Source organism: Onychostoma macrolepis, chromosome 19, assembly GCF_012432095.1.
Source record: "Onychostoma macrolepis isolate SWU-2019 chromosome 19, ASM1243209v1, whole genome shotgun sequence".
NCBI lineage: Eukaryota > Metazoa > Chordata > Actinopteri > Cypriniformes > Cyprinidae > Onychostoma > Onychostoma macrolepis.
In genome coordinates this window covers 26556203-26572990 of record NC_081173.1, presented here as the reverse complement: position 1 = coordinate 26572990, position 16788 = coordinate 26556203, and the positions used below count along the sequence as shown (strand labels likewise).

The following is a 16788-nucleotide window of genomic DNA, read 5'->3' as shown; positions in this document are numbered from 1 at the left end:
TTCTTTTCGCCTTTGTTCAAGCTGTCACAGTCATATGTGGTTCTCCAGGTACTACTTTCAGAAGAAAATCGTGTAATGTATTGCTTTGTTGTAACTTACCCCAGAAACTTCTGGTGAAATGCTGAATCCATCAATTCAGGTCTAAACGCAGTTTTTCGTATTCAGAAGTGAAGCATCTTTTGGGTCCCAGAGAGCGACTAACACATTTCAGCCTCTCTCTGGAATGAATAACATCACAGTTTAGTCATGAGTCTGAGCCGCGTAACCTGAGGCCATCACAGACCTCTAAATAAAGCCACTCATCCTACAGCCCCAAAACACAAATGTGCTTTTACCTCTGAATGTGTTCAACAGTTCGGTTTCGTATTGCGTATCCAGAACTTCATGCGATTTTACATAGTGAAAATGAAGCAGGTTTGAAGTAAAAAGAGTGGTTACATAACACTGTTGCTTCATATTATTATGAAAACCAATAATCCTAAACCTCCTGCTCTCATTTCATGGAAAACCTCATTTGCTCACTGGCAAAATAATCAAACCAATAAATACCAGATTTGAGAAGCATAAAACAGCAGGTCAGTGTTATTTTAATATTATTTATTAAAATTGCTGCAGCTATTTTTCATATTTTGATTTAGCATTTATTTGTATATTTTCAGTATTATTATTATATACAATATTACTTATATACATTTATGTGTGCATTTTGTATTAGTTATGTTTATTAATGTTTTGCTTTAATTTCTTTCTTTTTAATTTTAGCTTTTAAATATTTCCAGTTAATAATTTCATTTGTAATCATTATTACATTTGTAATTTTTTTCATTTAGGTTTTTCCATCTAATATTAATATTTTAGATTTTTATATATAATTTAAGTGAAATCCAGAGGTAGTGTAAATATTTGTCAGAATGATGTCTCCTGAAATACAAGACAAATACTAAATGCACAGATTTTTTTCGCTTTTTTTCCATTACCTCTTTTTTGACAGCTGTCAAGTATCATAAAAAGACTAGGAATTTCTGTCTGAACAACTAAACAGACACTTATGCATTTTGCTTTGCATAAGTGTAATTTAATTTTACACTCCTTAAGGAGTAACAAACCAAATTTTGGTTTGATCAGTTTGTTTGAAAGAAAACCTGCAAATGTGTTCAAAGATCACTGATAATGTAACCGAACATTAATATATGAACCAACAAAATTCCAAGCATCTGAATTTATATGAGAAAGAAAGAGGGGACTAGAGAAGTGTTTGATGTGTGATACTCATGTGAGAGTCTCATAGGCTGTGTCCCATCACATGGCGGGCTGGGCAAAATGTACTCTGCCAGAGGCTTTTCACTTAAGAAACATAATACAAATAATCCTTGTGATTATGTCAGGATGTTTTTAAAGAAAGAGAAGGGGGAAAAGAGCAAATACGTTTACTACATTATTATAGATATCTATAACAAAACGGTATTTAGACACAAAGCTACACTTTTTAATGTCTGAATGTCATTGCATTAGATAAAATTCCAAACTAATTTATATCAACTAAAGATAATGTTTAAGCAAAATATTTAAATTTGTATTTTTAGGTTTTATATAAAACCAGATATGTTTCACTATAAAAAACCAGTTCTTTCTAGTTGTCATTTCAGTTCATACCATGGGTTAAAGTTAAATTATGTGTGTGTGTGTGTGTGTGTGTGTGTGTATATATATATATATATATATATATATATATATATATATTAGTGCTGTCAAAGTTAACGCATTAACGCAAATTAATTTGAACGGCACTAATTTTTTTAACGCGCGATTAATGCAGCGCGCATTTTCTGTATGACCCGTGGCCTAGCCCGTAGTTGGAGAAATAGAGATGCACAGTGTTGCCATGCGACTTTGCAGACCCCTTTAGCGTCCCCCACCCCTTCAAAAAAAGGCCTAGCGACAAATCTTTAGGATTTGCCCAAACCTTATTTTGTTTCTGAGAATCGCCGGTACTGCTGCGCGAGCGCGAGGTCTTGCCGTCTCAGCGCGCGCACACACCTCTCTCTCTCTGTGCGTCTGCTCTGTTCAGCGAGCGGCGGAGTCGAGAGGAGCAGCGCTTTCAGTTAAACACAGATATTATGTTGCTTCTCTAATTTTGCATGCAATTATAGCCGAAATCACAGCACAGCTATTATCATTATCTTATGTGTATTTGATTTCATCAGACGACGGCTCGATTATCAGGATTTTTGTGCAGATTAACATCTTGGAAAGGAGAGCTGGTTATGTAGCCAGAATGGTCACTATTTCATATCCATTCTGTTGTCTGACAACAGAAACAGTAAAATACACCAATGAAAACAGTTTTATTGAGAATTTAGCTGCATCAAAATAAAGTATGTGGGCACAGAGAGGCAAACAAATCTAATAATAAATGTACATTTTGAAAGAAAGAGAAGTAATGGGAACCTGGAATTGCTTTTTTCATGTGTCTAATAGACATTAACAAGTTCTTTGAAAAACTTCTATGACCTATGAAACATGTCTAGTCTTCATGCTCTATGCTGACTATGGTTTCAATAATAATAAACATACATTTGCATAAAGCATCCATATTGGTCCATGCCCATGTTGATTAGAGTATTAAAAACTTGAAAAGTATTCATTTAAGGTACATTTAGAACAAATAAAAATGTGCAATTAAGTTGCGATTAATCACGGGTTAACTCATGACAATCATGCGATTAAAAAATGTAATCGATTGACAGCCCTAATATATATATATATATATATATATAAAAATGTATGTGTGTGTGTGTTTTCCCCCTGACACTTACAGCAATATAAATATATTTTCTGATTTATCTGATTCTATTAAAAATGCTTGACTTTGTTTTGTTTTTTTGCCAAATACAAAATATTCATGTAATATATTTTATTGACATTTCAGACTTTCAAAAGTGTTTATTCACTTTTGGGTGTCGTTGTTTAATTAACTATAAATCTGAAACAGGAAACACACATCCAGTATAAACTGTTTGTTAGTTTTATTAAATGTTCATTTAAAAACAAATCATGATTTTTTGAGTAACATGACAAAATTCTTTATAGCCTCATATTACTGTAAATCAGTATAAAAATATCATTCACACAGAACCTGAATCATGAGTGACGTGAACTGCAAAAGGCTCTGCACAAACAAATGTGGTTACAGTCCATAGAGGCCAAAAAAGTGTTCAGATACAAAATAAATCTAAATAATTAGACAACAACTAGTGATTTCAGTGAGGGAAACTGTAACAAAGGCACACAAGTACAAGCCAAGAAGGCTGCAAAACAAAGTACAGAACAAGACTGTTTAAAAAAAAAAAAATCTCAACATCATTCACGATACCACTGATAAACTAACTTCAACGTGTCGTCCCTTAAAAGGAAGTCAAATACCCTGTAAAAGTGTCTTTCCTCTCTGTTAAAACCAATAAGTATTTTGCTTGCTTCAAGGCAACTAATGTAAGACACATTCACATTTCTATTAGAGAGAATACTAATCAAACAACCGGTGACTATGCCTTAGTTTCCCGTTTATAAATTGCTATGCCCTGTATGAATGTGGTAAACATGAGTGTATAACAAAAAACTTTTGACAGTAATGCTCTGTGAGAAAACAAACTGACATGCAATACAGAAAGAAGAGAAAAAAAATGCACGCATTTCAACACAAGGTTCAGTTCAGATGGATTTTGAGCTGCTTTGAACCAGTTTTTACAGAATAAAACCAAGCGCAAATGTTTGCTTTTTTGTTGCATCATCTTTTATACAGATAGTCTGGGTCCTAGTTAACCGGTTATGCTGATTTAAGAAGTAACTATGCAATCAAATTCTTAACCGTTTACATTATTAGACAAATGATCATACACATGGCAGGACGCTGATCTATGCTGCAGATGAATGGCCACAAGAGTCAATTGCAAACCATAATAAGAACTAAAACAATAATTATAATTAGTATGAATGTGTGTGCATGTTCGTTTAAGGCATAAGTAAAAGCAGAATGAGAAACCACATCGTATTTGGCTCAGAATATAGAAACCGTCCTAGACTTCAGTCCTATTCACTAGGGGGGCAACAGTGGTTTTAGGCCTAATCCATATCCCCTGATTTCCTACACACCACAAGCTGCTCTCTGATAACTTCCTGTTCATGTTTCCAGCTCTTGTGTGGTTTGACAGTATGAGTTATGATCTCATGTCCATGTGCTGCAGTAGTACATATATAAACTTTAACTTCAGTGTAAAGTGCAGCCAAACGTTCAGTCAAAGTTTCGTAGATGCAGACAGCCGTAACAACCTCCCGCCAGTCGAACAGAATGCTGTATCTCCTCATGGCAGCTGTGGTTTGAATATGGCACAGTGTAATTTGAAGTTACCATGATGTAAACTGTGGCTGGATAAAGAGTCAAAGCCAGAGATCACCGGTAGGAGACGTGAACTTCGTTTATACGCTGCCTGAGATGAGACATGAACTCGAACATGGTGGCGGCCAGTGATTGGTGGATGAGGTAACGTGGGAGGCGCCCCTGTATGAAGAAAATTAAGAAATAAATAAATGAAATATATTTATATATTATACAAAATATATTTATTAGGGTTGTCCGTTTAACACGTTAACTTAATTAGTTATGAAAAAAATAACGCGATTAAAATATTTTAATGCAGTTAACGCACTGGCCCCGCCCCCAGACCGGTATGTCATCTTACATTTCATATACAGTTGACTGTTGACAAATATGATGCAGGGCAACTCCATAAAAGCAGGTATGCAGTTAATGCAGTTATTCAAGCTATTTGGGCAAAAAAAAAAAAAGAAGCTTCTGAATGAGTTTTTGTCTCACGATAAGCGATATAACACGAGCAGCGAGAGCAATACCTATCACACGAGTGCTGTTTGTCCCGAATAGCACGAGTGCAAATATGATTTTATACAACAGTTCAGTAAATAAAAAATTAATACTGTGTTATATTTTAAACACAATATTGCCTGTTTTTGCTCAGTTTTGCCAACAAAAATATTACCTATAATTTAAAGCCACAGCAGAATTGTTGTGCATCTCCAAGCGAAACAGTGGTGTTTAGTTTCTGAATAAATCCATGTTTTGAACGAATTGTGTGAATCAATTATTCAAAGGCCCATTCATAAAGAGAGCTATTTACTTTATTCCTGAATGAATCAGCCTTTTGAACAGATCGAACGAATTACCGCCACCTGCTGGCAGTTTTACTTTAATAAAAGGAAAAAACTTTAAAGGGATAGTTCACACAAATTTTTTAAAATTATGTTGTATATAATTTATTTTATATATATATATATATATATATATATATATATATATATATATGAACAAACAAAATGTATATCATTTACTCAAACCTGAATGACTTACTTTCTTTGGAACATAAAAAAAGGTTCTCTGAAGATGGTTGGTAACAAAGCTGTTTTGGTTACTAGTGACTTTCATTGCATGAACGAAAAAACCCCCCCTGTGTTTCTCAAATGATCTTCTTTTATGTTCCATTTATGTTAGGCCGTTGTTGCCTAAAAGTTTGTGAATAAATTTTATGTTGAATCAAATAAAACATTTCTTTCTAAAACTACTATTTGTAATGTCTACTTAATACTTTCTCATTTAACACAAAAATAGCTTTAAATAATCTTTTGGGGGTATTTTCACAGCCAAATATAATTTGCGATTAATTAGATTAAAAATTTTAAATCAATTGACAGCCCTAATATTTATATTAAAAAATGTAATTATCATTTCATTACATATTTTGAAAATGAGCAGTCTGCACACAAATTACTGCTCTATGGTTGCAAAGGTAGTCCGTTTTTTAGAATGTTGCTAGGGTGTTTTGGTAAATTTGCAGATTTTCAAGCAGATTTGTTTTGTTAATATCAGTAGTAAAAGAACAATGTGAATTTTTCTGCGTTACCTGCTCCAAAATACCATCTATTATTAACGATGTAAAACGCGTCATCTGGCATACACTTGACAGCTCCAAGGCTTTTGTGAAAACTACAGGTCGTATTTCTGCATTTTTGTATTCCCACTCACAGATAGTCTGATCGAGCCCAGTACAATTATGGGTATTGAAGTTTTGCCACAATGAAGTTACTTCATGCTACGTTTTTTGCCACAACCCCATTCTCTGTTTTCTATGGAAGCTTGTTTCTGCCACTGAATAAAAAAAGGTATCTTACAATTCTAAATTATTTTCCATGCAATTGCGAGTTTACATCTCATAATTCTGAGTTACAAAGTTGGAATTGCATGATATAAATTTACAACTGTAAGAAAATAGCAGAATTTAGACATTGTATCTCACAAATTGCAAGTTTATATTTCACAAGTCAGAAATGCTGGATAAAACTCAATTGCAAGAAAAAGTCAGAATTGAGAGAAACTCGAAATTGCAAGAAGAAAGTGAAAAATTTTTTTTTACAATTCAGACTTTTTAACTTGCAATTGTGTTTATATCTTGCAATCCAGAGCAAAAAAAGACTTCTGAGAGAAAAAGTCACAATTATCTTTGTTTTTTTGTTTATTCTTTTTTTTTTATTAACTGGTCCAAATCAATAGAGCCAAGCCCCAAATTTCTAGATATGGTTCAACGTAATTTTAATCATTGCCAATTTTAACATCCGTCAGACAAAAATCATAAATCTGAAAGCTTCAAAATGTTATAGCACACATCTCAAAGAACTGCATAATGTGAGGTATCATTCATGTCTGTAACACAAATGGTGCAGGATGACTTTACAATGAAGTTACTTAATGATATAACGTTAAGGTTTTTCAAATCTCTAATTCCAAATATTCCAAAAATACTTCCATTTAAAAACACCTAATTAAAAACACTAATTATTTGAATGTGTTTAAATGGCTGAAATGTACAAACTGGCAGTAACTGCAGCTCTTACCTTAAGGTCTGTATTGAGGACCCAGATGAAGGTGCAAACTGAAGGATTACTGCTAGATTTCAAAACCACAAATCCACCAGGACCATTTTCCCCTCTGAGAGAGAGAGAGAGAGAGAGAGAGTTCAGATTACAGCTTTAAGTTCTCAATTTTTATTGGCTGACGAAGCAAAATGCTTTGCATTCAAGCAGACCTGACGTAGCGACTGTGAGGGGGTTTACTGCTGTGATTGGTGGCCATTCCTGCAGAGATGTAGCAGTCTCGCCTACGCTCCACCCGACGAACGTTCACAAAGTCCCTGAAGATCAAGAACATAAAAAAACAGTTTGAACTCTTTGACTTCTCAATAATTAGTACAGCCAAACAAAACAGCTAAAAATTAACAAATACGCTCTGTTTTAACATGTTAAACAGACTTAAGCAAGAACTCGTAAGCACTCTCTCACCTGGGAGACACGACACCTCCAGCGGCTCCTGCAGAAACATCATATGACACCATTGTGTTGTCATCCACTCTCTGTAAAATCTGTAGACAGATAAAAAAAATAAAAATAAAAAAAACACAGAGAGAACATTAACTGTAATGACAGTGTATGCAGGACACTTAGAAACAGCTTCTTCAAGGCTTTTTTAATGATTAAAGGCTCAAAACCATCCCACAAAAACACCCATTTTATTTTTGCAGCTTCGTAGTGTTTTATTTTTGCCAACAATAGGAATGGATTCAAATTTGGGCCATCGGCATAAATATCACCCTGTCAAAGCACACCTGTTGTGTGCCAGGTCAAAACAAAAGGTGACCTATTTAACATATACATTTAGTTCTCCATTATGCAATAACATCCAGTGACTAACAAATGATTATTTGATTGGAAAAACATAAGCATCCATCATAAAAGGTAAATCGAAGTAAATATAAATATACACAACCATTTGGAGTGAAAATTTTGTTTTGAAAGAAATGAATACTTTTTTTTTTTAGGAAGGATGATCAAAAGTGACAGTAATAGACATTTATATTGTTATAAAACAATATTTTGTTAAATAAATGCTGTTCTTTTTAACTTAAGAATCCTGACAAAACTGTGACTGTTTCCACAAAAATATTAAGTAGCAAAATGTTTTTCAACATTGACCAGCAAATCAGCATATTATAATGATTTCTGAAGGATTATGTGACACTTAGGACTGGGGTGTAACGGTATGTACCTCGGTTTTTACGCCACGGTTCGTTATGGTTACGGTACAGCATAAATTCAAATACAATTAAAAATTTCTTAGGTATATAAATCTACCTCAGCTTCTGCTCTAAACTATAGAGAGACCTATTACATTATTATAAGGTTACAATTAACAACAGAGCCCAAACTTAAATTCAATTGCCATTTATTTTTAACTATAATAGTCAACACTCAAATTAAACATTCGTATTCAAATATTAATAAACTGCACATAATGCAGTTTTTAAATTAACTTCTATATTATACAATTTCTATTTGTTGTTGAAATATAAATTTACACAGTGGCGGTCATAACTTGTTTAAACATACATTAAATAATTGAGACATCACTAACAGCTAAAGTAAAATATAATGTTAGTCTAATAACATTACAATAAGCATATTAGTCTAATATTTAGTGAAATGATCTTCTCTAGACTTCATTTCCCTAGCAAATAACGCGCTGTGGGCACTGATGACTTGCCTGAGGTAAATTAAATGCTACGGTACATTTTGTTTACAAGCTGTTTAATGACGCTCGAAACACTGATTGAGCGATTACACGAGATGTTAATTCATGTTTATTTCATGTTAAAACTAGTAGTAAAGATGAAGGGATGATATTATTATTTTTTGTACATTTTGAAGTGCACGTGTCTTAACTATTAACACATGACTCACTCCCACATGTGTTTCAGCTGTCATTACTGGAGGAGGTGTCTGTGAGTATATGTGTACCTGACAAACAGACACTGTTCTGTTCCACTGCACCATCTTCTCCGGCTGCAAAATGACCTCCTGATACACCAGCTCTGCGGTGCACTGCAAGAGTGCCTAAAACACCCAAAACACAGGTCAGTGACTGATTCTGTATATATACAAACATAAAGACACAAAAAGACTCATTATACAGAGGGAACATACCTTTAAAATAAACGTTTTTCCATGGAACGGGATTTCAAGAGTATATACTGCATCGCCCATCTCCTAAGAATTGAAACGCATCATATTAAACCAATAACACAACCAGAAACAAATAAAGACTGCAAGCATGGAGGTCTACACACATTAGTCTTCTCAAACTTCCAGTTTTCCTCTTGTGTCAGTATCTGTTCCACCACAGCCATGGCCTCCCGTCCCTGTCGTATAAACTGCTTGTCCTTAAAAACAAGTGATTGGACAAAATGATCTGCTGTGCTTTTTATGAAATAAATGGTTCTTATTACTTTTGGACACACAGAAATTGTCATTTTCAAACATTTCTTCCATCCAAACATAATGAAAAGAAAGAAAATAAGCATATGATTACTTGTTCTGTGAGTTCTTTCCTGCCTAGACCCTCTTCATCAAGGTCTTCATCCGAACCTACAGGACAAACACAAACATTAGGCGGGAAATAAAGCAAAAACATACAATGAGTTGCATTGGAAAGAAAGTGAATGGTGTTACCTGCCAGGGACTCCGGCGGGGAGTAAAACTGTCCGTCAGACACGGGTCTAGGACAGATCAGAGGGGCCGGCTCACATGCAGCATTAACTGCTGCCAGATACACTGCAGGAGATGAGAAAGTGACAGATCATCATTGTAGTGCGAGGACTTTCCCAAATGTCAGTAACAGTCTGAGTGAGCATCTCTAGAAAAAAGCAGAGCATGTTTCCCTTCCCACAGCTTTAAGTAATGTGACTTCACATGACCACAACAATATTAAAATGACAAAAAGGGATTTTTCTTCCTCTTTTTGAGCTTGTACTATTGCAGACATACTCAGATGTTCACAATGCAAAGTTTCCCAGTCCACCCAAAACATTGTTTGAAACTAAAAAGCCAAACAGACTCGCTCACAACCATAAACTTATTAACATATGATCTACATTTGCATAGAACAATAAAGTTTAGTATTATCATACATCTCGGATGTTTTTACTAATCTCACATGAAAAAAAAAGGTCAGCCAATCATAAATTTTTAACCATAATTTCAATCATAATTTCTTAATTTACATTTCTTGAAGATACAGATGCAAAAAACTTCTACTTCAAACTGCGTAATCCTAACAGCCTTTGAGAGACTGGGAAAATGTCATGAAAAAAACAACTACAAAAAAAAACATTTCAGACAGTTTTTGGTAAAAACAAAAAACAACAAAAAAAGATTAATATTATAAGTCACCTTCAGGGGGAAAAAACAACAACAAAAAACTAAACAGAAAATATATAACCTACCATCAAGCTTCTGCTATTTTCAAGTTATAAATCCCATAAACATTAACAAACTGCATGTCTGAACATTTATTTTGAGAAGTATGTTACTGACAAATAATGTAATATTTTAGCTTTAGAGGATGGTTTTATGACTAATTTGTTTATGAAGCACTTTGAGCTACAATCATCTACAAAACATGCCCTATGAACAAATGCTGTTATTACTGATTTGTGTCAGTTCAATACAGCCCTGAATTTTCTTCTTGTAAAAAGCTCTCTCACCTCTCTCATCTTCTGCTTCCTGTGTGAGAACTTTGAAATCCAGGAACCAGGTTTCTAACCATGCCACCACAAACGAGGTGATGGGAAGAACGTAACCAAAAGCATTCTGACTAAACAACTGAGAAAAACAAGAGGGAACTATGACGTCCTACACCCATTTCTGTTATCACAACAATATAATAAAACAGATGAGACAAACACTATGTGACTTCACTTAAATTAATTTAAAGACAAAACATGAACTATCTTACATCTGACCAGATAACTTTGGCGATGAGGAAGGCGCTGGTCACCAGAGTAGTGATCTGAGAATGGAGAAAATAAAAGCCAATGATTATATCCAAGCCTTTAAAAGTCATATTTCACCACCGATATTAAAAGAAAAATATATACAGTAATATTATTATTTTCTATAATGTTTACAGAAAATGCAAATATTGAGATTTATATAGGGTGAGGTCTTTCTTACCGCAATGACCCACCAATGCCTCAGTCGAAACGCAGCATAACCAAGCTGCAAACACAGAAACCTGAACACAGCTAAAAGCTGAGCGGGAACAAGCAAAGGAGAAAAAGAGAGAGATTATTGCTTATAAAGTAATAACTGAAGATTTAACAATGACTGTTCAGTGCTGATTCTTAGTAAATATAAGAGTTTCGACATGTTTCTAGGATCATGGCATCACTGTTTTTGCAGGTATGACAGCAGCTTCAATAAATAACGAGGCCTTTTTAATACCCCAAATCCACCCAAAACTTGCTTGTACAAGAAATGCTGTAGGGGACGACTACATCTATTGATGTCACATGCTAAAGTGGGTGACAGTAGTGAGACAGAAACTGTGTGAATCGCAATTTCTCACACCTCATGCTCTATAAGCTTTAAATAAACAGACTAATGCTTTATCAAACAAAAAATAAAATCCCAAAACTGGAATGGTTTAATGGTTAATATTTTATACAGTTAAGCGCGTGTTTGCGTGTTCATGACTGAATAGCATAAGAGACTTATCAAAACAATAGAGTCGTGAAGTCACTTATAAAAATGTACCATCTTTTATTATCAATAAGTAACAAGGCTTTCGCTTTATGATACTTACAAAGATATCAAAGAAAGATGACTTGAAGTTGTAGTGAACAACCTCATTCTCAAGACTGGTCCATATACTCTTACTGATCTGAGAGAGACAGAGAGAAAGTCAAACCAAGCATCCTTTCCTACAATATTTCATTAAAAAACCTTAAAATGCACATAAATGTACCGTTATAAATGTCACATGCTAAAGACGCATATTAAATTACAAAAAGAGGTTTATGTACATATTTATATTATTATTAATTCCATAAATAGGCTACAAAACTGCATAAATATATTTTAACCATTTATATTTGTAAATAAAAATATGTGTATGCGTGCATTTACTTATATAAAATGTATTAAAATATATATATTTGCACATTTATATGAATATTCACATTTTCTTTTTGATGCAGTATAATATATAATTTTATTATGTACACAAATTTGTATTACTATTTTCCATAAATAGGCTACAAAATTCTATAAAGAGTCTTTAATTTGTATTAAACTATATAAATATTTTGGGTATTAAATGTTTTTAACCATATGTTTGTTACACGTGTATGTGCAGTTAAATATACAGAAATATTTATTTACATATTTATCTGAACATCTGCATTATCTTTTTTATTGTTTATTATTTTATTATTAAAAATGCTAAAATTATAAAAGTTCAAAATATATTTAATATGCAAATTTCGCACGCCTCTATTTTCATCAGAGGAAGTGAAACAGGCACGTACAATCAACTGTAAAATTCACCCCACGCGACTACGGGCGAAGTTAAAAAGGAAGTACAAACTGAACAACAGAGAAAAATGATTAGCATTGGGCAAGGAGACAAAATAAAAACTCACATTTAATTCAATGATCCAGAGCAGAGTGATGAAGAGGAGGTCAAACGTAACGAAGAGGCAGAACGTTCGGCGTACGTCTGAGAAGGCTTTCCTCTCTCCCGGGGGCAGCGGGGCGTAGTAAGTGGAGGGAAGGGAGAGAGACGCCTGGGAATACGAGGCATTCAAAGAAGCAATGGCTGGAAGACTTCCCCCCAATTCGCTGTAGTCCACGCCGCTCGGCATAACTAATGCAGCTGGAGCACATCCCCTAAACCAGAGACGGAAAGACAATTAAACAGTCAAACAAACATACATGCTTTATCTGGCTCTTATGCAATGAGATACTGCAATTACACAAAGACTGAAAGCACAGTGAACAAGATCTAATCAAGCAGCCTTTGACCGCTTTTAAAACCGGTCTAAAGTCGTGTCTTAACAAAAACATTCCCTATGTTGCATATCTGATTGTATACGTATACTGTATATGTACATATAATATGTAATCTGCATTTGATGATCATAAACGTGTTGTGAATGTAAACATTACATTTTCTGCGATGCACTAAAATTGTTGATTTATGTAGTCAGTGTCACCACGTTTGCATTAACTAGGTTGAATTTGTGATAATCTTGGGGGGGGCGGTAGAATGCTGTGACAATGAATCACTACATTTTCCATCTAATTTGTGTTTATGAACTGTCATAGTTTCAGCAAGTGAATATGCTGACATGACAACTCTAAAAATCATTTAAGTGCATTAAATCTAGCTTAATCTCTCTGTCATTCTTATGAAGAAATTGCCATTAGGACAGGAGATAAGGTGATTAGACACAGAGACCTTTTAAACTTTAATACTAGGCTTTCAGGTTTGTTAACCCTCTCTTATCTATTTGTCCAAATAATTAATGAATATAATCATGTGACATAAATAGACCAGAGAATAAATGCTGGGGAAGCAAAGGCATCTTATAATCAATTCTGCACTGTCAACATGAATGCAGTTCCTCTACCTGTGACAAACAAGCTTTAAATATATATTTGACGCTAAAAACGGCCTCAGTCCCTAATAGACAACCCTTCATAAACACATACTTATGTGTATATTTAGAAGAGACCTAATGAATATTCATGAGTACATTCACACTTATTTGTCTAGTTAGCACGTAAATCGGAGCATAAACAAGCTTGTAGCTCTAAACTTAAACACGCACTCTCGGTTAGTTGACAGCTGGTAAAAGACGTTTACAAGTCATTTAAAAGCACATAACCCGCTGTTAATCAAAAATCAGCCGAGAGAGTCAAAGCGAAGCCGAAACTCACCAGAATCAGCGCATCATTCTCACTAGCAGCCTGCTGCTCTTCCGTGATAACAAGCGGATGCGGGAAAACGTCACATCCGCCAGCTGATCGACGCTCTAAGCGCGCGTGGCTGAAGTGTGAAACGCCGAAATGACCCTAAAATGCATCACGCAATACAGTATATATCAGAAATCTGAATAGCTTAATATAACACCTTAAACCAGTGTGAAAATCCTTAGGACTGACTAATATCGAATGACCATAGTTCTACGTTTAGTTAGGCTCTAGATAATAACACTGGTATTTTGGTTGATGTTTGTAAAGAATGTAACAAGTCATTCTTTCAAGTGGGACAAAGCAGGGTGCAAAATTGAAAAAATAAAACTTTGTACTCAGACAAATGAAACTACATTTATGTATCTTATACAGTATCTCACAGAAGTGAGTACACCCCTCACATTTTTGTAAATATGTTATTATATCTTTTCATGTGACAACACTGAAGAAATGACACTTTGCTACAATGTAAAGTAGTGAGTGTACAGCTTGTATAACAGTGTAAATTTGCTGCCCTCTCAAAATAACTCAACACAGCCATTAATGTCTAAACCGCTGGCCACAAAAGTGAGTACACCCAGGGGTTAAATTGGGATTTGTTATGGGGGGAGGCGGGGGGTGGGCCTTCTATGTTATGGAGCACACACACACACACACACACACACACATATATATATGGAAATATATATGTATTATGTGTGTGTGTGTGTTTTTGTTTTTTTGCAAATATGATTTGTAATGCAATATTCTCATCGGTTTTCTATCAGCTGTGACATAGGCCATTTATATTTTTTATATTTTATCTAAGGACATTTAAATTTTTTTTATTACCTTTATAGAGGGCATATTCCCACTAATCTCATTAACTTTCATTTCAAATTCATTTGATCTATAAATTCAATTATAATAATGTGATTGTTATTATCTATACGTTATTAAATTAAATAATTTACACTGAAAAATACAACTACATTAAACTATGAGATTCTTTAAAAAAAAAAAATTAATATACAAACAAGAAATGGTGGAAATTATACTTTTCAACGAAATTAAAACGCCAGTAGTGAGCGTTTAATGAGTGAGTCATTGAGTCGTTCATTCAAAAGATTCGTTCAAACGAAAGATTCATCAGATGTTTATGCATGGGCTAATGAAACTTTGACTCAATCGATCCGTTCAAAACACTGAATCATTCAGCAATGAATCGGATGGTTGCTTTGAGATGCACTGTGGTTCCGCCAAAAATGTAAGTGACCTAATATTATTGTATTTGCTCATTGAACTGTTTATAGAACTATTAAACAGTCGTAATGGTGAAAACGTTGAGTGATGTTGCCTAACTAACTAATTTTAAATATAAAAACTTTTTATTTTGAATTTCTACATCAGTGTGCGGAGTTTCTTAGTGTTTTGATTTCTCCTCGAGAGGCTGCGTGAACCTCGCAACCTTATACTGTCAATAGATGCATTATATACAGTAAATATATCCACTATTTGCCACTTACTCTAAATGTAATAAAATCAGAATAATACTTGCGTTTTGGTGTTTACATAGGTATTTTTGGTTAGTGATGTTTTAATCATGTTAATTGTTTGGCGTTAATGAAGCGTTAATGTCGAGCCCTGGAGTCTATGTGCTGGGGCTCAGCCCCGGATGGCCCCAGCCCAATTTAAACCCTGAGTATACCCCTAAGTGAAAATGTCCAAATTGGGCCCAATTAGCCATTTTCTCTCCCCAGTGTCATGTGACTCGTTAGTGTTACAAGGTCTCAGGTGTGAATGGGGAGCAGGTGTGTTAAATTTGGTGTTATCTCTCTCACTCTCTCATACTGGTCACTGGAAGTTCAACATGGCACCTCATGGCAAAGAACTCTCTGAGGATCTGAAAAAAAGAATTGTTGCTCTACATAAAGATGGCGTAGGCTATAAGAAGATTGCCAAGACCCTGAACCAGAGCTGCAGCACGGTGGCCAAGACCATACAGCGGTTTAACAGGACAGGTTCCACTCAGAACAGGCCTTGCCATGGTCGACCAAAGAAATTGAGTGCACGTGCTCAGCGTCATATCCAGAGGTTGTGTTTGGGAAATAGACGTATGAGTGCTGCCAGCATTGCTGCAGAGGTTGAAGGGGTGGGGGGTCAGCCTGTCAGTGCTCAGACCATACGCCGCACACTGCATCAAATTGGTCTGCATGGATGTCGTCCCAGAAGGAAGCCTCTTCTAAAGATGATGCACAAGAAAGCCTGTAAACAGTTTGCTGAAGACAAGCAGATTAAGGACATGGATTACTGGAACCATGTCCTGTGGTCTGATGAGACCAAGATAAACTTATTTGGTTCAGATGGTGTCAAGCGTGTGTGGCAGCAATCAGGTGAGGAGTACAAAGACAAGTGTGTCTTGCCTACAGTCAAGCATGGTGGTGGGAGTGTCATGGTCTGGGGCTGCATGAGTGCTGCCGGCACTGGGGAGCTACAGTTCATTGAGGGAACCATGAATGCCAACATGTACTGTGACATACTGAAGCAGAGCATGATCCCCTCCCTTCGGAAACTGGGCCGCAGGGCAGTATTCCAACATGATCCCAAACACACCTCCAAGACGACCACTGCCTTGCTAAAGAAGCTGAGGGTAAAGGTGATGGACTGGCCAAGCATGTCTCCAGACCTAAACCCTATTGAGCATCTGTGGGGCATCCTCAAAAGGAAGGTGGAGGAGCGCAAGGTCTCTAACATCCACCAGCTCCGTGATGTCGTCATGGAGGAGTGGAACAACCTGTGAAGCTCTGGTGAACTCCATGCCCAAGAGGGTTAAGGCAGTGCTGGAAAATAATGGTGGCCACATAAAATATTGACACT

At 35.3% G+C, this 16788-nt stretch overlaps 1 protein-coding gene and 1 long non-coding RNA gene across 2 annotated transcripts in view; one reads left to right on the top strand and one right to left on the bottom strand.

Moving 5' to 3' along the window:
- Positions 1-16788, top strand: part of LOC131525393 (uncharacterized) — a 49553-nt gene that overhangs the window by 731 nt on the left and 32034 nt on the right. Inside the window, exon 4 of the long non-coding RNA XR_009267203.1 lies at positions 8874-9029. This is a non-coding gene — a long non-coding RNA (uncharacterized LOC131525393). The remainder of the gene's footprint in view (positions 1-8873; positions 9030-16788) is intronic.
- Positions 3012-14038, bottom strand: stard3 (StAR-related lipid transfer (START) domain containing 3). The gene is made up of 15 exons (XM_058752933.1): positions 13897-14038; positions 12597-12843; positions 11759-11836; positions 11128-11205; positions 10910-10963; positions 10659-10776; positions 9625-9726; positions 9485-9540; positions 9243-9335; positions 9100-9162; positions 8914-9009; positions 7402-7481; positions 7149-7253; positions 6958-7051; positions 3012-4555 (listed from the first exon to the last, which is right to left on the bottom strand). The coding sequence occupies exons 2-15, from the start codon at positions 12816-12818 to the stop codon at positions 4448-4450; spliced, it is 1347 nt and encodes a 448-aa protein (XP_058608916.1). The 5' UTR covers positions 12819-12843; positions 13897-14038; the 3' UTR covers positions 3012-4447.

What these genes read in the sequence shown, in the direction of transcription:
- stard3 (XM_058752933.1), bottom strand. Translation starts at nt 12,818, where the DNA reads ATGCCGAGCGGCGTGGACTACAGCGAATTGGGGGGAAGTCTTCCAGCC. An exon ending in CCAAAGTTATCTGGTCAGAT is followed by an intron (nt 10,777 to 10,909) that starts GTAAGATAGTTC and finishes TGTTTTTCTCAG; the next exon opens with TTGTTTAGTCAGAATGCTTT. An exon ending in GAAAAACGTTTATTTTAAAG is followed by an intron (nt 9,010 to 9,099) that starts GTATGTTCCCTC and finishes TGGGTGTTTTAG; the next exon opens with GCACTCTTGCAGTGCACCGC.